Source organism: Ascaphus truei, chromosome 5, assembly GCF_040206685.1.
Source record: "Ascaphus truei isolate aAscTru1 chromosome 5, aAscTru1.hap1, whole genome shotgun sequence".
Classification (NCBI taxonomy): Eukaryota; Metazoa; Chordata; class Amphibia; order Anura; family Ascaphidae; genus Ascaphus; species Ascaphus truei.
In genome coordinates, this window is record NC_134487.1 from 103,688,887 (window position 1) to 103,715,931 (window position 27,045).

Here is a 27,045-nt window from a genome sequence, read left to right on the forward strand (position 1 = left end):
GACGCTAACTGGGTAGGGCACTTAAAACAAACAGGGACAGGACAATATTAATATACTTATCTATACACTGAAACTTATTTACATGACTTCACTGTGAGGCCCTCCAATGGTCACTGTGAGGAACCTAACCTCTAGAACCTTCTATCAGTCTATTTATACCCTGATGGTGACATCACTGGTAACCATGCCTAAAGTGGAAATGGCTTCTTTCCTGCCAAGTCACTCTACACCATGTGATAGGAGAGGGGCGTTATTCTGTGTGAGCTTACACAGTTAAGGCTAAGGCCCCAGGGTGTGCGACAGAGTGTCTGGCTGCGCTCGTTCCCGGCATCAGCGTGACCAGGTGAACTACTGGCAACACGCGACGGGGAGGCGTGGCGTGGCCATGTCACGCGGCTGGTTCGCCCTCATTGACTGAACCACCGCTGTGACATGGCCAATGCTCGCCCGCTGCGCTAAAATACAAAAATATTGTCTTTTGGTCAAGGCGGTCGCACATCGCGCCTTGTGCGCGCACGCACACACACCGACTGGGGCCTGTCCCATAGAGGGCTGTCTGTGCCTTGTGTGCGGCATGCACGCTGTCGCACACGCAGCCGTGGCCACTGGGGACCTAGCCTAACCCTTTTATTGGCGTAAAGCCCTGAGCTAAAATGGTAGTCCCTAGGTGGCTATACTGAATAGACCAACAGATTTGAATCATGAGTTAAAAGCTCAGATTTCTCTCCTACAAGTAAATAGCTAAAATTAGCTGCTCATTTTAAATCTTGTTTTCGCTTACCTTAACTAGGGGGTCCCCTAGATCTGATCCATGCTCCTCATAATCCTAACCCTCCTCCTCCTTCCGATTTGAAGCACCAAATGACGCTGCAGATGTCACAAAGTGACATCACACGGCATCTCATTGCCATGGGAATGCCATGACATCATTTAATGCCGCAATGAGACACTGTGTGATGCCACATTGGTGACGTCCACGTACGGCATATGCAAGTGACTTCCTCTCAGGCCCGGTAGGCCCGAGAGTGCGGTAAATGTATGTGGGGGTTGACATTTTTGTCACCCTAGGCCCGGCCCTAATGGGAAATCTGCCACTGCAAATCATCCATGCACAAATACAGTTCTTTGGGTTGTGGGGTCATAAACCTTTACAGAGCCGGGTGTCCAGCAGCATCAGAGCACCACCGGACATCCAGCAGCTCTGCGTCTCCAGGAGCAATCAATGACGCGGCTAGGCCCCATAAGCCGGAAACAGAATTGGAGGGAGCTCCACTTCCATTTCAATCGGCCATAAAGGAGTGGAGTAGCTCAGTGAGTAAAGACACTGATTCTGAGAACAATGACGCTGAGACGCTGAGTTTGAATCGGGAGAACCTGGTTCAAATCCCGATGTCAGTTCCATGGGACCTTGAGCAAGTCACTTTATGTGGAATTCACATTTGCTGGAATTTTTTGTGATAAATGTGAAAAGGAAGTGATGTATCGGGTCCTAAAAAATACCGGGTTCCAGGTACCCGGGGAAAAATGAAAAATTACCCAGCCCAGTATCCGGTCGGGTAGGTTTGGGGGGCGGTGGCAAATGCAAGGTGGTGGCAGCAGAGGAGGAGGACAGCAGCCGGCAGTGGAGGGAGAGGAGGAGGATGTCAGCTGACAGAGGACGACAACGGGCAGTGGAAGGAGAGGACGGCAGCCGGTGGCGGAGGGAGAGGAGGAAGACGGCAGCCGGTGGGAGAAGAAAGCCATATAAGCGGAGCAGGAGCAACACAGGAGGACGGCCGTGGAGGAGCCAACCTGGAAGTCATCTCTGACTTCCGGTGTCTGCTGCTGCTACAGTGCGCTACTCCCCAGCCGTCCTACTATGCCGCTCCTGCTCTGTTCACATGATCCTCTTCTCCCACCACCACCGGCTGCCATCCTTCTCTGCCGCCGCCTGCTGTCCTCTGCAGGCTGCCATCCTCCTCTCCCTACGCCGCCCGCTGTCCTCTCCCGGCTGACGTTCTTCTCTCCCTCTGCCGCTGGCTGCTGTCCTCCTCTTCTGCTGCTCTGTTCCTGCCATTCTCCGTCCTCTTCTCCCGCCACCCCGTATGAAGGGGGCTAATTGAGGAGGAGGACCGAGGGAGCAGAACAGGACCGAAGTACCTGACACCGGGTTTCAGCGCCCTGGGCTGGGTCCAGGTAATTTCTGGCTGGGTGAAATATGGCCGGGCATGGCGGGTATCGGGTAATTTCCGAGTACCCGGTACATTACTAATCATACTAATAGTACTACTAATTAGTACTGCCATACTAATCTTATGAAAGCTTCTTTCAAATTCTTAAGTTAAGCACAAAAAATGATTTTGAATGATTATTCAGAAACTCAAATACTATGGAAGTAGTCGGCAAGTGAGATGAAAGACTAGACTGGAGAGTTTAGTTATTCTAATGCCATTGTCTAAATGTTATAGAGTTTCCCTTCCTAGCATTTACAAATGTATAGCTATCTTGAAGTGTCAATCTGAACTGAAAATCATTCTAACACTTCATTGACTGTATCAAAGCATGCTCTGGAAATACAGTAATAAAACGTTGGCCTACAAAATGAAATTTCAGTATCGCCTGCAGTTTTTCTATCTATGCCAACAGATCAGTGCGGAAGGCTTCTTTATAAATTAAGTTGAATCATTTTAAAAATGTTATATATATGCGCACAAAAAAAAACATTATTCATGGTCCTGATCCAAAAATCAGTAGAATATCAGTTTTCTGCATGTTCTAATGTTGTCACTGCCAGCAATGCATTTCATTTATAAAAGTTATTCACCATGTTTTGCCCCTAGCATACACTTATATGTTTATTTGTTTTTAGGTATATGCACATTTTTCGTTTATGTTTATTACAATTATTTTGTACTTCGATGTAAGCCTTTACTTACATTGTTTTATTTTTATGAACAGTAAAAGCTCTATTATTAAGAGATGCACATTAATGGGCTGATTCTATATATGTCCAAGGGGCCAATCATAACGTTTTCGGCTGAAATTCCTCACTGAATAAGTTGCTTGTGGGACATACATTTAGATTGTCCTGTAGTTTGTTCAGTGATGGAAAGCTAGTTATGCAGGCATTTAAAGCCGTAATGCCAAATTTCCACCCCTTTTCTTCACAGGACTGGGGGTCCCTGGAGTTGCATCTCACTATTTTCAGCTCCAGTGACACCAAACTTGCGAGATAAGACCGGTGAAGGGAACACTTCCTGGTTTTGTGTTGGAATTTCCATGGTCATCCAATAGAAATCCGCAATGGATGAGAATGCGGCTTCCTATTGGTCCGCGTGACCGCAGGAGATTTGAGCAATTTTTGACTGTAAATGATGCTCCGATTTGTCTGCTCTTGCTGTTGTTTTTTTATGAGACTGTTTTAAGTGAGCATCATCCTTGTGTTTATTGGATGCACTTAAACACTCCGGGTCTCAGCAGGGCATCCTCATAAACAGCAGCAACTGGATTTCATATTTAATTATGAAAACATTAATGCCTAGAAAATGGAAGATTATATCTCTTGTTTCTCCTCAGACATTAACAGGGAAAAGAGAATAAGCGCAGGGTGTGGGTCCCGCTAGCAGTGGCAGGTTTCCGGGATGTGATTTGTGTACGTCCCTTGTAGACACATTGGTTAGCCTTCCTTTCCTGCATACGTGTTTTGTATATTTTAAAAGGGGCAATACAAAAAGAAATGCCCAGTCTGTGTAAAACGTCCTCCTTTTGATACATTTAAAGTAGTAATCCATCATTTTTTTTACGTACTGTAATTGGATCCAGAACTGCGGGTCTTGTGGTGCTGAAATCGCTCTATTTTCAACCTTCTCGTGGAGAGTGCAATATGGTCGCCAGCATCGACCAATAGGAAGCCACAGCCTGCGATGCAGCTCACAGGTGGCAGCTTTCTGTTGGCCGGCAGATCCCATAACGTTTTGCAACCATATTGTGTCTCCCCAGGACGGAGCACCGGCATGAGTAATTATCTCGGAAACCCGGAGCAGTTAAGCACCAGAGGACCCCATTGTTTCAATGAAATATATATTTTTTAATGTTCTGGGGTGGGATTGCTTCATTAACCCTTTTGGCGCCCCAGTACGCAGCTACTATGTGATGGAGTCTGGTACTCCAAGGGTCCCAATGACATAGTAGCTACATCCGAAAATTCCACTCATTTTGCTACAACGTAATCTGCACTGATCAGGACTGGATGGGGTATGACTCCTCCCGTTCCGTGATCAGTGACGGAATGATCACATGACCGCTTCGCCCCCCCCACCCTCTCGTGCCCTCAAAGGGTTAAATCAGTCAGCATTGCAGGATGAATTCGCTTCATTACATTCATACGGAGTAGCTATTTATTTGCACAAAAATGTGACGTTTCTGGGGATTAATCCTCTCATCAGACATTATAACGGCAAATAAAATACATACTGTAGGCTTATATATTAATTTGCCCTCTTTTATATGACATTTTCCAATTCTCTGGAGTCAATATGAAACCCAGTGACTTGGAACGGCGCTATAACAACAATTATGTGAATAAAGAAATAAAAAAATAAAAATAAATTATAAGGTATTGCTGAAATATTCTCAACCTTCCAGGGAATATGCACTGATTCCCTTACAAGTAGTTAGGATCCAGGGCAGGAAGGGAGCGATGTCATCAGGAACACCCAGAAAAAAAGACATAAAACATCATAGTGCAGTAGATTAACTAAAAAAGTGATATGCAGTATAATAACTTGGCTCTTATAGATGACCTACTTACAACAAGTAAGATAAAAAACAGCAAGTGGTTTAGAGGTGGTTCTTGGAGACTCCAGCTTGCAGTGACAGGTGGATATGGCCGCAGCATACAGCAGTAAACACTGATATCAGGCTGGATGGTATATTCATGAAGATCTCAACTCCCAGTCAGATACACGCAATCATGCAGGAATAGAGGGAAACCATAGTGTTGACCAGAAAACACCAGACTTTATAAATAAAAAAGTATAGGACATGTACTCACAATGTGATATACGAACAGATTCACATAAAGTTTTACTTGAGGCAGTTGGTTCGGTAAATCGGGAGATAGAAACTCCAGTCCCTTCAGTATCCCTCCTCGAGGGTGCCCCCTCGTCCGGTCGCGGATGGGAAGCGTCTGTCGTCACGTCCGGGCCTTGCGGTGACGACTTCCGGTTGGAGCGGATAGGTGAAGGGATGATGGGATCGCCGTGCCGACACTGTGCCTTCAGGGATGGAACAGCTAGCCAGACTGCGGTTCAGCTGTGCTGCTACTCTGCTACCACTCTCTGGAGTGCCATTTCCTTTCAATATGATACTTTGAAGTTCAGCTTTGTTTTTTATTGATCACTTAAATGTATTTATCTGTTTTATATGAATGAATGATATTTGTTGATTCCTATATTTAAGTGATTTAAATTGGTAGATCATCTACAAATATTCATAATTACCAAAATCAATGAATGTTGACTAACATGTGGGTTATAAAAAAAAATCTATGTATTTCATTTTGATTTATTAAGCTCGATGACAGGGTTAATGCACTAACAAGTCACATTTTTGTGCAATACTAAGAAAAGTTACTTTGCTGACTCCCCACATGTACAGAAATGCAGGATTACCCATCACTATGACATTCATAATAACAGACAAACTTTTAAACAAATGCAGTCTGATGTATTTTTAGTTGAGTAAACAGGGACCGAATGGATGTTTGGCTCATGAAGTCAACACATTAGTAAAATACTGATATTAGGGGAAAGCATAAGCCAAGAAAAATATGCTGTAACCTACCGCAGACTTTAATAACAGATATTTGTTACGAGCAAGTTTAATTATATGACTTCTTGGCTTGTGTTTATCTCTGAGAGATGTATTTTGCTTAATTACAGAGATGTCGACTCCTGAGGGTCAAAATCAGTAAGAGTTCAGGGATTTCTACCAAAAAATGGTATTGCAATGGAATTTTTTAATTATTTTATTTTATCAGTGTCTTTATTGAAGTATATGGGATAACTGATGAGTGAGACAGACCCCAAGTCAGCCCGGCTCACAGGAAATGAGTGATAGTTGACAGATCTGTAATGATGATGTTATGTGCAGGTATGGGAAATAATTTACAAGTGAGGAGGTGACCAATTTTTATTTAGTGATTCACACTAAAATCTCAATCTGCACTCAGAGTCAGCAAACAACATGATGAGTCTGGCAATACCTACGGCCTGGAAGAACACTGTTCCATGCTGGACCACAGGCAAGAAACTGATCACTGGTCACCTAGGAAGAGGTCAAACACCCTCTACCTAAATAGTCTGATGTCTCCAGTGAGAGGTCTATGTGTAGGAGAACTGAAATGCTTCCTAATACATCAAAAAGGAAAGGGTCAACAAAAGGGATCGCAGCTTAAAGGCCCCTCGGAATTATAATTATTCTTCCCTCTAAAGATAGGAGTGGGGAATAAAATATTAGTTGTATCAGGATCCTAAGAAAGAATTGGAGAATTTACAATAATGAACAGCACAGCATAGTATGCGAGTCTTAACCACAGACAGATGCTTCTACAAACTGTTAGCTAGATGTTAGAGTCAAATGAACGCCATTTTGTTTCATAACCAATATCACCCCCAGTAGAGATGTATGACACATGTTCAGGTGCAGTAAATGCAAATCATGAAATAATATGGGCATTTCGGGTGGGGGACTAATTATTTTAATACTTGGACCATGCTTCAATCAAAGCTCTACTATTTATCACCTCTCGTATTCAGTGAACCTTTATTTACACATACAACTGGGCAGCTTGTCAAATGGGAATACAATGTGGGTATTTATAAATGAAATAATAAATGATTGTAATAATAAAATGAAGTCAAAGATAACAGTCAGTTATTAAATGTGACAAAGTCCAGTGTGGAATGGTGCTCAGGCTACATATATGCTCAATAAACCTTTTCAAGAGACATAAGTCATGTAGTGTCTGTATTGCCTTAGGTTACCCGAGAGTCCAAAAGATCCCCATATCTTGTACAACCCCCCATAAACAATATTTAAATGGGACCTACAGAAAATTAGCATGAATGTTTTTTGTTATCAACACTGCTTCAGCACCACAACTACAACAATGTAGTAGTAGCATGGGTAAGAATCACCAGTAGTGATAGCAGAATAACAGAAGCCATGGTAGGGTGCCACATTCGCCAGCAGCCTGCCCACTTCCCTTTCCATTGGCTACCCCTCTGTCGATGCTTACTGCCTCAGTATGGGCCCTGAAAAAGTTCTAGTCACGCCACGGAACCGTCCCCTGACATTACATGAATGCCTGTGTTTGTGATGGAACTTTCACTGAGCTCATGGGAAACACCAGCAAGGTTTCAGAACCACCCGAAAGGAAAACGCTTTGAAATGAGGGCATACAGCAAATATCGGAATAGAATGATACCATAACTTTATTCTTTGTTGTGCAAACGCAAAGTATTATTTGGGTTTTTTATTGTGAACTGAGTAAAAAAGTAGGGTTCTCATTGTATTCTTCAACATCTTAGACCAGGGGTGGCCAAGTCTAGACCTCAAAGGCCACCAAAAGGTCAGGTTTTAAGGATAGTCCTGCTGCAGCACAGGTAGCTCAATCAGTGGCTCAGTCCCTGACTGAGCACCTGTGCTGAAGCAGGGATATCCTTAAAACCTCACCTGGTAGCGGCCCTTGAGGACTGGAGTTGGCCACCCCTGTCGTAGACCATTCCCCTTTGCTGCTGGGGCATACAAGTAATTAACCCCGCTCCAGAACCCTTTACTCACACATTAGAAATGACATCCCTTGCTCGGGTTCGCAGGAATTCATTGGCCACCCTGTTTGTTTTGCAATATTTTGTTTAATTGAGGTTATGATGTTCAGTAGAATTAACATTAGATTGAGACTTTTTTGCGTTCTCTTTTTGTGACTGGCACAGTGTGTAATTTACGTGATATTTTTTTAATTCCTCTGCTTTTTCACCTCTCTTTCTAACCCGCTAGAGTTCCTTTTCCCCAGCATTATAAAATTCCTGGACAGTACCTCTTACCTGCACATCTCAAATTCTTTAAAGCCAGATTCTGATACTGTACATCACCCCAATTTTGCAAGTCAAAACTGGGGTCAAATTTTGCACCAGACATGTCAAGGTTTAGTTGGGAACCGAAATGTCTGTGAAATAAAACTTTTTGCATTCGATTTTTGTTTTATTGATATATCATCATTGTAGAGGTAAAAGTCAAAAACCACATTCTTTGAGGACTGAGGGGAAAAAATGTATTTAAAAAGGAAGTGCCTTTAATTTGTTTTTTAAATAGAAATATCAAGAAATTCCAAATCAGCATGTGTGTTTAGTGCGTTTTTGACAAATATGCACTTAATTAGTTTGAGGGAGAGAGAGGAGATGTTTTTATGGATATATATAATTATTTATATTTCTATGCTTTATTTATATTTAAAAAAAAAAATATATATATATATATATATATATATATATATATATATATATATATATACATAGCAATATGTGTAGTTTTTGTATTTACAATGAGCACAGGAAGTTTACCTTGTAACCTTCACAGTAAATGCTACCATCATGTATAGCTCTCAGCTATTATAAATTGTGCCATTTGTTTGTAAGGAAATATAAATCACTTTGTTCAACCGATTTCCATTTTAGGACTGAGCAGTGTGGTCAGAATTGGCTCTCACTGTGAAAAAGCATGCAACCCGCGGATGGGTAACATAGCCATCGGTCGGAACGTATGGACAGAGACAATTTGTGGTCACAATAGCACTGAACTCTTCTGCACATATAGTGAAAACCTAGACCGCACCTGCAGAGAGCCCAAGTGTGATAAATGCAACGATGCACTCCCGCGGCTTGCTCACCCGCCCTCAGCCATGGTGGACTCACCCTTCAAAGTGCCACGCACGTGGTGGCAGTCAGCCAGGGATACACAGCGGGAGATCATACGGCTGGATTTGGAAGCCGAATTTTACTTCACTCACCTGATCATGGTGTTCAAGTCTCCGAGGCCGGCGGCCATGATCTTGGAGAGGTCTCAGGATTTTGGCGTCACTTGGAGGCCATACAAGTACTTCTCGACAAATTGCTCTGCTACCTTTGAGATGGAGGATGATATAGCAGAGAAAGGAGCACTTTGCACTTCACGATACTCGCCAGCTTTTCCTTGTACTGGAGGCGAGGTAAGTGTCCCTTGCTATAGAGCTCAAAACTGCCTTCAGCTTTGCCAGACTCACTTCATGTCACCATGAGTTTGGTTCAGTCCTGGTACTCCAAGTATGCATTTTCCATAGAAAAGCTGCACTACAGTGGACTGTATACACTAGGGATAGAGTTAGAATATTAGGACTGGAATAAAATCACATGATAACATGGAGTTAGGGTGGCAATACTGTTTAGCGCAGGTTTATACTATCAAAAGCCAACACAGCTGCTGTCAGTGATAACATATTAATGCACTAATTACAATTTATTGTCAAGATTTCAGGAGATGGCCTTCTCCCTTCATCAGGTTGATCTCTGACTTGCAGTAATGTAGGGGGAAGATTAGCTCCCGAAATGTTGGTACATTAAAAAGATATCACAAATACCAGATGTGTTAATATTTTTGCTTCTATATATTTGATTGGATTAATATGGCTGCTGCATTATCTTGTACTAGCAAATGTCAAACTATCCACTTATTGTGATATATGATAAGGTGCAAACATTTCCGACCCTTACAAATGATCTTGTTTTGAAACCTGTGGGTTTAAAGTTTAAATGGCTAGAAAGGGCCATTGAAAGCAAGGAATTAAATCAGACATGTGACATAAATTGTGTTCAATTACAGTGGAGTAACTTTATCTCCCATTAGTAAAACACGAACCTTTAGCCCAGCAGAAGAATACAAAGTATATCTCTGCAACAAGCTATTGCTTCTTACTTTAGATAAATCATATCTTAAACTGCAATTCCTCCTAGGACCAAAATGAACCAATGGCAGCGACACATTTCAGGAGTTAAATCTAGGTAATTGACACCTTTTCATTTAGTCCTAACACAAAATCCCTTGCCATGTACAACATGTCTGCTGTGGTTCCCACAGCCATTTATAACACAGTTAATAATCAGTAGGATAATTACTCCACGCAGCAAGGGCTTCTCTGCTGCGGAAGATCGTGTGTGCTAGAGCAGCGGTGCGCAAACTGGGGGGCGCGGGATTTTCTAGGGGGGGGAGGCGCGGCGGGTGCAGAGCCCCTGCTCTCTTCCCTCAGGCATGTAAATTAAATGCCAGGGGATGCGCGAGGACACTGTAACTTCCCTTACCTGCTCTCAGCCGGCTCCTCAGTGACGCGTCGCAATGACAACATGACGGCAAATTACGCTGCAGGGTCAAATGGCAACGCGTCACATGACGTCAAAAGACGCGTGGAGCCTGAGAGCAGGTAAAGGGGGGGGGGTTGCAGGCAAGGGGGAGCACAGACAGTGGGGGCGCGAACTGAAAAGTTTGTGCACCCCTGTGCTAGAGCACATGACTCTGCAACTCTAATTATTGAGGAAGGACCACAGCAGTGATTGTGCACCCTACTTCTCTAATTAGAAGGAGTTGTACGTGGTTGGGAGTACGCAGCCTTACCCAGTGTTGCTTCATATGGCACCACGATCATTGGAGAGCCAAACATTGCTTCTCACATCTTCAGTGCTAAAGGGGGCAGAAATACATAGCTTTGTTGCTGGCACCTCCGGCACTCAAGAGGTTAAATGCAGAATGTCATATTCTACTATCTATTTTGTAAAGTTGCTTGTCTGCTCGCTATGCATTTGGACACCTCTTAAGATGTTATAACGGGAGAAAATTCAAAGAGCGGTGCACAGCCATAAAGAAGGTTTCCAAAACGCAACTAATAGAAAAAAAGCTTATTTAATGAAAAATACGAAAAATTACATCACCAAGCGCACTCTGGCGCGTTTCGTCCTACTAGGGACTTTGTCAAAGAGTATATGGTTAAGTGTCTCCACAATCCTCTAAATAGCACCACCTATATACTGTGATTGGATCACAGAAATCGTCATCATAGGTGTGTCATCTAATGCCCACCTGATAGCTAATAAAGGAGAAAAGCTACCACTGAACACATAGGAAAGAGGCTGAGTTGTAACATTCAGAGGATTGGAAAGAACACAGCTGATACATAATGGATACAAAACATATATCACAACCAATAAACTACTGTATTGTGTCTAAATAAGATAAACAAACTCAAGTGTAACCAACATAATGATGCACAGAAAAGAAATAAAACCAAGAAACTTGATATGTAAAGAAAGCAATAATTGAATGAAAATAAATCTAAATAATTGAAATCAAAGGAAATACAAATATTAATATTAATAATAATTGATTAAATAAATAAAATGTTTTTTTTCTATTAGTTGCGTTTTGGAAACCTTTTTATTGCTGTGCACCGCTCTTCGAATTTTGTATGATCTGCCCCGGCTGGAGCACGCTTCCGTTTGCAGACAGATCATTGTTCCGGTCAGTGGTTCATTGCCGAAGTCTAAATGCACACTGATCTCCGGTCTCGGCGTGACATCAGGTATCGTGGGGGTAGCGAGCATAGGGAGAACTAGAGCTGGCTGGGTTGCTCATATATTGGGCACTTGGTTACTCTGTGTTCCACCTTAGTTATTCCCCCCCACCCAGCCTGTGTGCTTATCCGCGTTATTTTGTGAGACCAGGTAATTTATGATGTGTCGTTCTGTCTGACTGGTTAAATACCTTTATTCATTCTAAGAATTTCAACATTTTATTGTGCAAGCAGCACTTGAGCACTGGATTTGGGATACCTGTCCCATTTTTTCTAAAATATTATAATCACATTTTGCATGATGGTTCCAGAGATCAAGGAGCAGGTTTTTATCTAGGATTGGATCCAATTCACAAATGACATCACTGAAGACCTCATGTATGATATCACAAATGACATCGGCAATGAAATAACTGATGACATCACATATGACATGAACCCATCACACAACCCTCAAGCTGCCACTTAATCCTGTTCACCCTGAAAATCCAATTTGCAACATTAGCAAAACTACAGGTGCAGCCAAAGTTCTTCAAGAGTGCGAGATCATTGTTTGGGAAGTGAGCACAGTGTCCCACAAACACACATTAGAGACTGTCGATTGAACCCTTCAGGACCTCAGAGGGAATGATACTATTATGGGTGGAGTTGTTGTTTTAGCAGGGGATTTCGCATTAAGAAACTAAAAAATATATAAGTATTTTTTGGACTTTTAGAATTCCTGAGCTACAGCTAGTGTGTGTGTGTGTGTGTGTGTGTGTGTGTGTGTGTGTGTGTGTGTGTGTGTGTGTGTGTGTGTGTGTGTGTGTGTGTGTGTGTGTGTGTGTGTGTGTGTGTGTGTGTGTGTGTGTAGTATACACACACTCACACACAAATTGTTTTTACATTCTTTTAAAAAATTGTTTCATTTGTAATGCAAAAACTTAACTAACCCCTTCAGTGCCAGCAAGCTCAATAACGCATTGCTTTTGGTGAATATCTCAAGCAATTGTATGGTAAAAGCTGCAGCAGAAGCGGTGTATCCATGTATAACGACAGCCTGTCTGACTCTAGCCGCAGGGTGTGAACTTTTTAGTGTTCTGCTTCTAACTATTTTAGTAGCTGTACCCGAGCCCTACGTGGGAGTTGGTAAGATTAACAGAGGGATAAAAAGATCTGACTTCCATTGAGGCCCATTTACAATAAGTTATTAGAAGCAGCCATTCAACTAAGGAGTCTTGCAATGTCAGCATCATTTTTCTAGTATTAGTCATATTATTTGACAGAAGTTGTCTACGAGGTTATCAAGCCAAATTTCAATGGGACAGAGGCCAATATTGTTATTACAAAGAGAGCTGTCTATTAGATAACAGGGCACTCTCGGGGTGAATGCTGTCGGCATTAACTGCAGAATGGATCACCCCTTTTTCTGAGTGGATATAATGCAGGGGAGGTTCTTGTTCAGTGTATCCACAGAAATATTTTTTTTATGTTTAGAATAGTTGAAAATTTGGAGAGCTATTTTGTGTTAAACTAAGGGCACAACAGACTAATTAGCAATGGGCAATTTTTTTCGCAGGCCTAAGAACTTGGCAAATTTAACCCATTTTAGTTTGCTTAACGCTAAAAAAAATCAGTGGGGATTACATTTGCGCTTACTTTTTCTTCGGAAAATTTGCACAAACGAAAAAAAAAAAAGTACATGAAACAAAGTTGCATGGCTGCTATATCACCATTTTAAACAAGCAGAATTGGGAATTTTTGGTCTGCTTTGCTGGTTCTAGCGAAATATAAGCAGATTTCGAATGTTTGTTCGAATCTGCGGAGAAGAGAATCTCGCCAGTTCCCTAAAACTGATGGGGAGCAAATGCTTACATTTTTGTTTGCAATGACTGAATAAAGGGATCATTGAAATATACATAGTGCCCACATTGCCGTGTGAGTGTGAGTGTGAGTGTGTGCTACAACATGTATTCTGTTGCATTCTGTCGTTGACAATTGCCCAAAGCTGATGTCAAACAGTGATTTTAAAACAGCAATTCCAGCTACATTTATATGTAAAAAAAAAAAGTTTACATAGCTTTTTATGGATTACAGAGGTGATGGTCATTTTTAAACAATGTTTATTACTCCAGGAGGTATGGAACCCCAATGTTTTCTGTAGCCTGGGTGACATTGCAACATATCTGCCAGCACTGTAAACCTCTGTTAACGGTGGTGGGAGAAGAGGGTCCATGTGGGTGTTACAGCGATCAGTCACCACTCTGCATCCTGAAGTCCTGCCCCCCAATGCCTTCCATAGCGCAACGCAAAGCATTGTGAAGTGCGACTAGGAGAAGCAGAGTGGTGAATGACAGCTGTGCCACTGACACTAATTAAGTAATAATCCCCGAAGAACAGGGCATTACTGGCCAATAATGCCCTGGCTGGACGAGTTGAAGGCCCGAGGCGAAGCCGAGGGACTTTAACCCAGCCAGGGCATTATTGGCCAGTAAAGCCCTGTTCTGAGGGGATTTTTACTAGTGTAGGCTAAATGTAGGCTTTGTTCATAAATAATAGACACTTTTGATTAGTTATATAGATTTTGATCTATATCCACACACTGCCGCCCCCTCTGTCTACACAAACACACCACAGCTGTACACACACACACACACACACACACACTCCAGCTCTAAACACACACACACACACACACACACACACACACACACACACACACTGGAACTCTATACACACACACTGCAGCTCTATAGACACACACACACACACACACACACACACTGCAGCTACACACACACACACACACACACACACACACACACACACACACACACACACACACACACACACACACACACACACACACACACACACACACACACTAGACAGACAGAAACTGTAGCCACAAACAAACTGCAGACAGCCATTTACTTACTTTGCAGCTACACACACTCTCTCTCCTCAATTCAACTGAATCTGTCAGCTCTGTTCACTAAGGGAATGGGAGGAGTCACTGCCTTGCTGCTGCCTACGGACCAATCCCCTGCCCTGTCCCAGAGCTGTTCCTGCCTCCTGACCAATCCCCTGCTCTGTCTCAGAGCTTTTCTGACAAAAGGAAAAGCTGATTGGCTGGAAATAAAAACATTGCAAGCTGCAAAAATTCCGGGCATTACTGAATGAATAATGCCCGGAATTTTAACCAATCAGAGAGCAGGGATTTCAGTAATGCCCAGAATTTTACTGCTTTAGCCTATAATTAAATGGTAACATCCCATGTATGTCAAAGAATGAAGCAAGGCACACTGCTATCACATACAAGGTGTATATCATAAAAATAAAAGAATAAAACAATTTGACATCATGGTATCTTAGGTACTGATTTAAGTGTCAAAAGAGGTATTGCTACTATTAAAAATAAGCTCATATGACCCCTAAATAAGCACCTAAGCTACATCAAATAAAAATATATAACTATATTTTTGTATTGATTATTTTTTTAAAGTTTTTTAAGGAGAACGTATTCAGTTTTGATTATCTTATTTCACCTGGCTACAGGACTTCCAGGCACCCAGATATCTAAAGGCCAAGCTCACACTGCATGCTACGGCCGTGCGCTTCCGTGCACGCCTCCGCCGCGCACTCCGGTAGCCCAGCGATCTGTGAGCTGGCTGCAGGAGTTGGGTCGCGGCGATTGGAGGCGTGGCGGGGGCGCGACGAACGCGTCACAGAGCTGGTTCGCCTTTATTGGCTGAACCAGCTCACGTGACGTGACTGCAGCCCGAAATGTCAATTTGGGTTGTGGCGGCAAAATGTCGCAGCATCAACACTGTAGTTTGCCGCCACAAGCAGTTTCTAGTGTGACAACTGTCATCCACTAGCCTCAAAGAGTGCCGAACGTGCGTGCGCACTTCGCGTAGCAGGCAGTGTGAGCTAGCCCTTACACTGCTTCATTATTGTGTCCTATAGCTCGGTAGAAAAGGAAGTGAATGCTTGCATTGGAATTATCGTCTATAAAAAGTGGGTGAAATAGATCTGCCCGTAGGGTATTGAAAAGGAATGTATTAAAAATGATACATTTTCATCCAACGGCTGCTGTGCCGTCTTTGTTTTACAAATAAGTACTGCCAAGGCTCGAGAAATGACGGCAGTCCTGTTTAAGTCTTGCATGGCGTCTAAATGTCCCGGGAATTTGTATTTTCCTGCAGACTACACAATGTACAAGTGCAGAGAACTCTTGCTTCATCCATTTGCGCCTGATACGTTATCAAACTAAATAAATTCACATATCGCTGAAAGTTACAGTGTAACATTCCTTTGATATCATTTGTTCCTGGGAGTATACGGAAGGGTCAATCCCAGTGTTTTCCTTATAAACACGTGCCTCGTGGGGGCTTTCACTGGGGGGGGGGGGGGTTGAAATGTAATATACAGTCATCAGACAAAGTACAGTTTGTCAAGAGAAAGCCAAAGAATTAGTGAGTAAAAGGGCTGGGCTTCTTTTAAACACATTTCATTTCCAGTAAGAGAGTGAGAGGCGACCGTTCAAATAAATGATACTGTATTTACAAAAGCCCCAATTGCTGCTTCCTACTGTAACAATGTATGGTAATGTTTGATATTTTATTGTTTTCGTAGTCCAACCTTGTTTTACTGCGCTACGGAATAGGTTGGGGCCTTGTAAATAAATGATAAAATCAGAAGGAGAAAAAGTGAGACTAAACTTTAGTTGACTCCCACCTGTTTTCCTGGTTGGGAAAAGTAGCCGAAAGATATGGTGCATCCATTGATATTTTCCGTTCTACCGAGAAGATGCAGTCATTTCACTAGAGATGGGTAATGGGCCTGGTGTTTGCTTTTGGATTATGGGGACTATATGAATGTTGTCCCAAACATCTTTGGTGGTTATGTAAAGATATTTCATTGAAATAACTGGGGCAAAAGCCAAGTGTCAAAGAAATGGTGATTGAAAGCAATAGGATTTTATTCTCTTTGCAACAACTGGTGCACTGTCCCTTCTCTAATCCTCGTCTGTTGTTGAAGTCACTTGTGTGCTGTGAGTTGCATCTTAAGTCGGCGGACGTTGCCTTGGTGAAGCCTGAGGCCAATATCAAAAACAAAAATTGAGATAGAGGTTTCTAGAAAAAGAGATAGGTGGTTATAACAGCTATTTATCCAAGTGTCTCAGCTGCAAAACTGAAGTCACATTTTCATGAAAACAGTGGGATTTCTTTTAATTTGATAAATCTAGTGGGATATTTTGCCTCAGTTTTGTGTCTGGGAAATATATCCTCACAGGGTTTAATGTGTTAATTCTGAACGTTACATCTGCAGAAATACTGCTGGGGATAATATACCAACAGATGTATCTGTTTATGTTATATCTGAAAATCTTTGCATCAATTTGCACCTGAGTCATATGCTTGAAGCATATTATTTGAGCTGCTGACAATGATCCGAGTGCAGAGGTTAATACTAAATTAGACCTGGCCAATTTAAGAGTGTTATTTACAGTATATGTCTGCAGGCTGCAAAACAGATGCAAATGTCCTGCACCATACTGTATTTAGCAAAGGAAATATCCCCACTGCACTAGTTTTGGAGCTGGGAGCCTTTGATAAATGACTGTCTATCTAACCTAAATCTGCACAATTTATTGATTTAAAAATCTCATTATACGAGATGTTCTCAACTCCAGTCCTCAAGACCCCCAACAGGTCAGGTTTAAAAGGATATCCCCGCTTCAGCACAGGTGGCTCAATTGTGTGGCTTCAGCACGGATTAAGGCACCTATGCTGAAGCAGGGATATCCTGCAAATCTGACCTGTTCGGGGAGGCTTGAGGACTAGAGTTGAGCACCAATATACGATTATTCCAAGAAATCGGTATCCTGCCGGCTTCCTGAAAACGTTCCCCAAATCACTGACTGGTGCATGTGGGGCAAGATTGAGGCAAAACTGCTTCATACCTTGATGTAAAGTTAAAATGATGCAATTTGTGTCTTTGGAACAATGCACCAATAATAAAATGTCTAACTTTTGGCTTTAAGGAAGTTTCTTACATTTGGTGTCAATATGAACCAGCGAAGTTTATGCTACCAGAATTGACAATGTGGATCCATGTAATTTTAGGGGCAATTTGTCAAAGTCTCATGGCTGCAAAACAGGAGCAAAAATACAACACCATCTTTATCAGAACAAATAATCCCATTTTATTCTGTGGGAGCTTTTTCTTTGCTTTATTTTATAAACTCCCCCTTACCACCCCCCGCCACCCCTCCCACAGTTTTGCAGCCTGGAGACCTTCATCCATATCCCTCACAGTGTTCTGTTATCCCCATTCATTCTGCATAGATGTAGTCCTGTATCTTTATGGGTAATAGAGGTGTTGAAACCCAGGACTGAACTCCATTCTCATGAGGACGTACTGCTCTACCTCACACTCGGCGGAATTTTATTTTAGAGAGACTTTGATAAATAAACCCTTTGATGCAAAGAGGCACAGGATAAACACGATGACATTGTTATCTGGAATAGCATGGTACCTCAGTCATAACATTCCCCACTTCAGGTAAAAGGGGCATCAAACTCAAAAACGGGTGCAATAAGGGTGCACAAATAGCAGTAGGATTCTTTGGTGCGGGAGGATTTGATAAATAAATAGTCTTTGCTATTACGCCACAATTCATGGAGTATAGCTATTTTGAATAGGAGCATCGCTTGCTTGCTTTGATAATAAACTGTGGAATCAGGTACTCAATCTAAAAAGATTTATTATACTAAGGCGGATTTCAAAGCCAGCACTTGCTTGGTTGGTTAACCTCGGTTAACCTAACGTAGAAACCTCATTACACACAATGCAGGACACTCCCTCACACTCTGCTACATCCTGAGGTCCTTAAATTGCAGATAAAGGGAGTGAAAAATGTGCTCATTTGCGGGGAGGCACAAGCTCAGTACAAACCCAATGAATGGAAATGTAGCACAACTTTCAGCGCGAGTTCAACCGTGGTCAAAGAATATTAATCATGTGTAGATGACTTATATTACAAAATACCGATCTTGTGAAAAGTCCAGAGACCTGCAGCCTAGATGACTTTAGGATTGTCCAAAAAGCCTTCTTGATATTCGTATGAAGAAAAAAGTCCTCCTTGGCACGAGTGCTCCGGATGAGCGCACAAATAAAATCTTGTGAATATGTGACAGAAAACAATATAACCAACACATCAATATATTACTGTGAAATTAGTGATACTGTGATCACCTCTATTCCTCCAGCAGTCTGTTTCTCCACTGTGTGCTTGTGTGTTTGACACACCTGATGACACACCTTACAGTCAGGTGTGTCAAACACACAAGCACACAGGAGAGAAACAGACTGCTGGAGGAATAGTTTTTTGGACCAGAACACAGTGTACCGGTGATTGGAGACAGCCTAGAAGCTGATCAGAGCGGGACCTTCGGAGTGGAACAGCTGAGGATGCAGACAGCGACACAGCAATCGGTGGAACGTGACCACGCGCTGACATCACCGCGTCATCCCGTACAGACGAGGACACGGAGCTGATGCAAGCTACAACAGCGGCAGGCACAGGGAGTATACACAGATGCTGAGGAGACTACAGAGGCGCCCATAACAACATCTGAGACACCCCACATGCAAATCGGAGGGTTAAGGCTGGTGGCGGCCATAAAGTTCACAAGTGCGCATTTTTACGGTGGAATTTGTGAGTGTGATTCTAATAGCCTGTGTTATATGTTATTTTAGTAAAGTTTTATACATTATTGTGCTATGGTATCTCTTCTCTTTTTTCCATATACTGTACATCATATTGTACAACTACCACCCAGAACAAGGGGTAACAAAGTTAAGTACTCTTTCACCTGATCAGTGTGTCGTGTATACATGTATCGGTGACTATGAGGGCTTGACTCATATCTGTCAACACTGTGGTGTAACTATTAACCATATAACCACTATTTTGTGGTATATCACGTTGCTAGCACTGTATAAGCATAAACACGTGGGAGTCATTAAGTTAACAGGTATAACACACCCTGATTAACAGAAGTGCACTTAGAGGTGATCACAGTATCACTAATTTCACAGTAATATATTGATGTGTTTGTTAGATTGTTTTCTTTCACATAATCACTGGATTTAATGTGGGCGCTCATCCGGAGCACTAGCGCCAAGGAGGACTTTTTTCTTCAAATAAACCCAATTAATAAATGATCTGATAGATAGTGGAGTGTAGTGGTAGCAAATGACTTTGTTTGTGTGGGAAGAAGAGTCATCCTGCATGTGTCTTCATCAAATCGTGGTGCGAAAAATTTGCTGGCAGGTAACCCAGTGGTCGACTCCATTGAAATGTATTCATGTGTGTATATGGTGATACTATTGAACGCTAAGGGGGAAATGTCACAAGTGACCTGGCTTTAAAGAAAGTGATCCTCCTTTTTCTGATGCAGTTAAAGTGTGTGGGGGAATCTGATGAGTGTGGTGTAAAGGAGAGTGACCCCTTCCCTATGGACCCGATTGACATAAAGTCAGTAAATATATTTCCTTTGATAATTTTGTGTAAAGAATTAAAAGTCAAGAAGCAGTCATTTTCACTAGGTCTCCAAATGGTGAGAGAGTTACCTAAATGATCATTGTCAATTAGATTTTAATTAGTCAGGACAACTGTATATTCTTAATATAGGCAATGCAACTATCAGCTTCTTTCTTAAACCCAGGGGTGTAGCTATAGCCCGGGCAAAGCCCGGGGGCCCACACTCTTGGGGGGCCCGCTCTCTCCCTCCTGTAGAGACAGACGGATGGAGATGGTATGCGGCGGCGGGCCCCCCGTGTTACAGAAAAGGCAAGCCGGTAGAGGAATCAGCAATGCAGGGGAGGAGCGCCCTCTAGCAGTCTGACCCGGAAGTGTTTCTTACTTCCGGTGTATGCTACCACAGCGCAACTCCTAACTCCTCTACCAGCTGCTTTTCTGATTATCATCCCTCCCGCCAAAGGGGGGGGGAGAGAGAGAGAGACAGAGACAGCGCTGAGGGGAAGAGAGAGATGATAATGTTGATGAGGGGTGAGAGCTTTTGAGGGGGAGCTGAGGATGACGGTGAGGGGGAGCTAATGATGATGAGGGGGGAGAGATGGTGGGGGGAGCTGATGAAGAGAGGGGAGAGCTCAGGTGATTAGAGAGAAGATCATGGAGAGGATGGGGGAGGGAGAAAAAAATTACAGTCAGTATTAATATTAATGGGGCTCTGAATTATTTTTTGCCCGGGGGCCCGCCCATGTCTAGCTACGCCACTGCTTACACCCAATAGGGTCTAAGTGCCAAGGCCAAAGTTGTGCATTTATTTGGCAAAAACACTGCATCCGATGTATTAAAGAATGTTATTTCGCTGGTATATGACTCCAGTTAGACTGCATGCGATATACAACTCCCACTCACCGGCCTGTTTTAGAGGGTGCGGACAAAATGGCTCATTGTTACAAATCTGGTGGAATTGCCCAAAACTAGTCCCCCTCTGGAGACGGGTTTACCTACTTATCAATAGACTTCTGAACGCGGATCTGAGACCTGACACTTGGCCTGACCTACTAGGCAAACCAGTACAAAATATGTCAAGAGCCTCAGCAAAACTAATTTCCCACATCATGTCAGCTACGAGATGCTGTATTGTGGCGTCCTGGAAAAACCAGGAAGCCCCCTCTCTGGCCATGGTAAAACATAGAATATGGCATATTTCCACGATGGAAAAACTCACAGCTTTCCTGAGGGAGACCTGCAACAGGTTCTCCCAGACCTGGGACCCATGGTTTGCTAGAGAGGGAGGCCAGAGAGATATCAGAGAATTGGCTTGAATGTAGACAGGAGACGACGATCCTCCCGGGCTGGTCTAGCACAGAGTCATGTCTCTAATGCACTAGAGTAATGACTATCCCGTTCGAATAATAGGAGTGACTGGGAGTATACAAGAAAAATAAACAGACCATGGCAAATGATGTTACACCCCCCTCCCCTCCCCATCAATCCCCTTTGTATTGTTGTGTCCATTATGTTCTGTCCACTATTATTTAGCTGCAGCGTTATTATGGGATGTTAAGGAGGACCCTAACAATTTGGATATTCATTATATATGGATCTGTGGGTCTAGATTGTTTGTGTCGGGGTTTTTGCTGTATGACATCCCTACCGCTCCTAGCTTATCTTCTGTATCCCAAGTGAAAATTGCCAATACAAATATAAGTTGAAAAAAACAAAATAATAAAATCCCATTGAAATCTATGAGAGTTTTCCATAGATGAATTTATAGTGCAATGAGCTTTCAAAATGTTACAGCTTTGTTCTTCAAGTGCACTAAACACCATGCTCTAGTCTATACAGTACATTATCATTTTATCTATGAAGAACTCTAGGCCTCCTAAACAGTAGCATAACTTACACCAGACCTACACTAATCCAGGACCAAGAACAGTACAGATTGTGGAACTTGGAACACAATTGGCGTTATTTTTCTTTGATATATCTGGTAAATTTGTTGCCCCAGAATTGCTAGAGGTTTGTGTTGATACATAAATCCCAATAACTGCTGTCAAATAGGCTTTAGAAAAGACAGACACACTATACAGTTACAGTGTGTAAATAAATTGACAAACACTCTGCACTGTACAGGCTCCAGCAAAGGAAGCGAATAGATTTGCATGTCTACACTCAAGATTTTGAATAATTGCATTTAAAACACAATGTGATGTCTCGGAGGCTGAACGGTTGACTGATTGCATGGGACGAGGAGCACAGTTTGTTGATGTAGGGAGAAAAGGTTGCTCTAAGGTCATAGAGATGTTACTGAGGTGTCTACAGTGTCTGGTGGAGAGGAGGAGGAAGGTCAGGGATTAAGAAAAGCAATATATCTGAGTATAATGCTTTTCTGCCAGTGCTTTATTTGGGAGCTTCCCCGATGTGTTGCTGGCCTCTCCTCGGCAGTGAGGGAGTTACAGCAGCAGTTCTTACCAGACCCGCACTCCCCTTTTTTCCTCAGGATGGGAAGCACGGGGCTCCTAGAGCTAAACCTTGCTATTTTCAGCACCGGGGCCTTCCAGTTCCCGAAATTATTACCAGAAAAGTGACCGCCAGTATTTCCTGTTTTTGTTTTAAATCCTGTGAGCCAATAGGAAGCCTTGTCGGATGACATTGCGGCTTCCTATTGGCCCGCGTGGCACGGGAGATAAACCACTATTTAGTTTCATCTGCAGGGTACTGGAACACACTACTTTTACTGGTAAGTATCTTGGAGAAGCAGGGGGTGCCCAGATCTGAACATGCTATTTTTGTTATCTCCAGGGACCTCCTGGTCCCCATCCTGTTAAAAAAGGGGGGGGGTTAAATAAAATAAAAACGAACAGGGGAACTGATGCTTTCCATTTGAAGCGGAATTCCTTAGGCTGCGCCTATAGTGCCGTCGATGGTGACGGCGACACCCGTTAGTTATATAGTTATATTTCGTCGGGCGGCGGCTTCGCGGGTTTCTGGCCATTTGATTGGTTCAAGTGCCGTCACGGGAGCCGACAGCCCTTGAAAAATCATTTTTGCTGGCTACCAGTTTGCGCGACGGCGACGTCGCTCCGTCGCGCTTACTGTAAGTGCACGCGGCGGCAGCAATGCATTTGTTTTCGGGCGACACCGTGTCGCCGGCACTATAAGCGCGGCCTTATTCAGTGCACCTTTTGGAGGTTTTAATGAAGGAAGTTCACGTGTGCTATGTTACACTTTTGTTCATGATCAGTAAATGCTATTGCAGCTGCTGCTGCTGCATACTCTCCACATGTGCTGATGAATTGTTGGCCTCTAGTACAGTAGCTAACTAGAAGGTGGCAGAATATCAATATGAAGTAGATTCCCTTTCTGCCCGGCTGCCCCTGGGACAAAAGGAAGGTCAGAGAGCAGACTAGAAAATGAATCAGTTGCAAGCTATTATCATCTTTTTATAAAGTACTTAAACCCACAGGACGGTACATATAAATCACAGTGCAATGTGAGTAACAGCGCTCCAAGGAAAAAGACATCTATCATTGGTTGCAGTCTTGCTCCCTATCATTAAGTGCATGTTAGATCATTTAAAATGCAGTTAATTAATGAAAGTTCTGAATTCCTGTGTTTAAAAAAAAGAAAAAGTTGTTTTTGTGAGAGATATGCACATTCAATAACCTTTCATTTTGAAATGTTGGTCCGCATTGCTCATTTGTCAATGCTTAGGGCCAAAATCCGCCTCCCTCCCCTTCCTAAAGAAGATACTTTTGAAAAGTTCATGTACAAACAACCTTCAAAGACCTTTCATGCTAATCCATTATTATGTAATCTAGACGCCAAAGTCACCTGTCTGTTTTCCTTCTCAAACAGGGAATATGTTCCTGCTATTTAGATTTGTGATATCTGTAGGTTGCATGCCCTAATAATATTTTTTTTTAAAGGGGTTTAACCCCTTGGGTGCCAGAGGGCCTGCAAAGCAATGTGTTGCAGTCCCCCTGACACTCAAGGGGTTAATATGCTGTGTCAAAGATTGAGCCTCCTGTTGAGGAATTTACTGATTCCCGACTCCTCCTTTTTATACTCCACATATTTGCCCCGACGTATTGTGACATGTATGCAGCTTTGTAAGTCTTTCTCGCACACGGCAGTTACAGTATGTGATTGTATTTGCATCTCACAAGATCTATACTCAAGGTACCATGCTGGGCGAATTCGCTTTCTGTGTTTAATGCTGCTCACAATTGTATTAGAATAGTAAAACTATTTTTTTTTTTTACAAGAGCTGTACAGCATAAGGCCGAGCTCACACTGCCTGCTACGGCCGCACGCTGCCATGCACGCCTCCGCCGCGCGCTCCTGCAGCCCAGCAATCTGTGCTTAAGCGGCAGGAGTAGGATCGCGGCAGTCGTGGCAGACAGTTGCGGGTGCCGTCCCCCGTCCCCCTGGTGTCCCCCATCCCTCCCCTTTTTTTTATTATTATTATACTCTGTAGACCGAAGCAAAACTTTGAGCAGGGAGCTGCTCTGTTCACTTTCAGCAGCCAATGCATTGATTGGCTGCTGAAACTGACGTCACGCTGCTGCAGCCGGAGATCACAGTTTCAAAAGACTCCCGCGACTGCTGCAGCGTTGACGCCGTACTTTGCAGCCAATGGTAGTTTCAATACTGAACACTACCATTGGCTGCCAGGAGTCTGTGATGAACGCGCGCATGTCGTGTAGTGTGCTGTGTGAGTGGGTCCTTTTAGTGCTGCGCCCCCCTGTTTCTCTCCCCCCGGCTCTCGTACCCCTCCCACCCCCCGCCTACTTTCATCCGCGTCAAATGACGCTGCGGGGTCATGTGTTTTGACGCGTGTGACGTCACTTCACATGACGCCGCGTTGCCATGGCGACACAACACAGCCGGCTGAATCCCGGTAAGTAAACAGTTGCAGGGGCCTCACACAATCCCCCGGCATTTAATTAAAATGCCTGGGGAAGAGCGCGGGGCCTCTGCAACTGACCACGCCCCCCCCAGCAAAATCTCCCGCCCCCCACTTTGCGCGCCACTGGAAGGCATAAGGAGGATAAGCAGTGGTGTTTTTGTAGGTAAAATGTTGCTGATAAACCTAAGCACAGGAAAGTTGATTTATGCTACTGGATTTCACTGAGTCGAAATACATGAAAGTGAAAAAAAACTTTTATCCACTTGTTTTGATTTATATCCCAGCCCGATTCCTCAAAAAACGAATAATCAATACATGCAGTTTCTTGTTGATCTTAAAATAAAATAACAACAAAAAACAGAGTTTCTGAGTTTTCCCACAAAACAAATGTGTGTTGGAGTCAGGACCACTAAAGTGCCACATTTATGATTTAAGATATTTTAAACTAAGTTTAATTGTTTAGTTTTAAATTTGAGCCACTTATATGTTGTATGGTTAAAAAAAAAAAAAAAAAAAGGGAAATATGTCGTATGTATGTACAGAACGTATATCTTTATTTATATAGCCCTATCCATGTATGAAAAGGAGTCCCTGACCGAAGAGCTTACAATCTAAGTGGTAAGTAGGGAGAATTTACAGAGACAGTAGGAGGGTGTTCTGGTAAGTGCGTCTGCAAGGGGCCATGGTAAATGCATATGAGATGTATACTATCAGTCAGCGGAGCTACACATATGCTTCGTTAAAGAGGTGTGTTTTAAGAAAGGCTCTAAAGGTGCATAGAGAGGGTGCTGGTCATATATTGAAGGAAAGGACATTCCAGGGGTTTGGGGCAGTGAGTGGGAAAGGTTTTAGGCGGGACAGGGATTTAGATACAAAAGGGGGTAGACAGAAGACATCCTTGAGAAGAGTGCAAGAGTCGGGCAGGTGCATAGCGAGAAAATAGGGCTGAGATATACAGCAAGGAGGGGCAGAAGAGTGTAAAGCCTTAAAAGTGAGAAGGAGAATTTTGTAAGTAATCCAGGATTTAATAGGAAGCCAGGAGAGGGATTTCAGCGGGATAGAGGCCGAGACAGATTTAGGAGAGAGCAAAGTGATTCTGGCAGCAGCATTTATGATAGATTATAGTGGAGACAGGTGAGAGGAGGAAGGCCGGACAGCAGGAGGTTACAATAGGAGAGGATAAGGGACCGTGTTAAAGTTTTAGTAGTTGAGTGACAGAGGAAAGGGCGTATCTTTGCAATGTTATAAAGGAAAAATCGACTGGTTTTAGCTACTTTGTGAATATGAGAGGAAAATGTGAGGGAGGAGTAAAATGTGACCCCTAGTCAGCATGCGTGTGATACTGGGTGTTTGATAGTACTGCCAACAGTAATGTAGAAGGTGTCAATAGGGTCAGGCTTGGAAGGAAGTATGAGGAGCTCCGTCTTTGACATTAAGTTTGAGTCGATGGAGGGCGATCCAGGATGAAATTGTAGAACGACATTCAGGGACTTTGTTCTGTACAGCAGATGTATGTCATCAGCATAGTGGTGATATTTGAACCCAAGACATGTGATAAGGAAACCTAGAGAGGGTGTGAAAAGAGAAGAGGTCCCAAGACACACCACTGGGTACCCCCACAGAGAGATCGACAGAGGCGGTGTTGGCAAACAAGACACTGAAAGTACGATGGGAGATGTAACAGGAAATCCAAGATAGAGCTCTGTTATGTATACCAAGAGTATGTAGAATGTGAAGAAGAGGGTGGTCCACAGTATCAAAGGCTGCAGATAGGTTGAGTAATATAAGCAGAGTGTAATGATCTTTGTCTTGGGAGCATAGAGGTCATTAATTATTTTGTTGGTTTTTTTTTCGGTGGAGTGAGTAGTGCGAATACCAGTTTGCAGAGGATTTAGGATACAATAGGAAGTAAGAAAATGGAGCAAGCAAGAGAATACAAGGCTTTCAAGAAGATTAGAGGCAAAAATGCAGGAG

The 27,045-nt window shown here is 43.0% G+C and overlaps 1 protein-coding gene across 1 annotated transcript in view; it reads left to right on the forward strand.

The window, feature by feature from the left end:
- Positions 1-27,045, forward strand: part of NTN4 (netrin 4) — a 159,206-nt gene that overhangs the window by 19,597 nt on the left and 112,564 nt on the right. Inside the window, exon 2 of the mRNA XM_075600401.1 lies at positions 8,718-9,247. Coding sequence (XP_075456516.1) covers positions 8,718-9,247 — 530 coding nt within the window. The remainder of the gene's footprint in view (positions 1-8,717; positions 9,248-27,045) is intronic.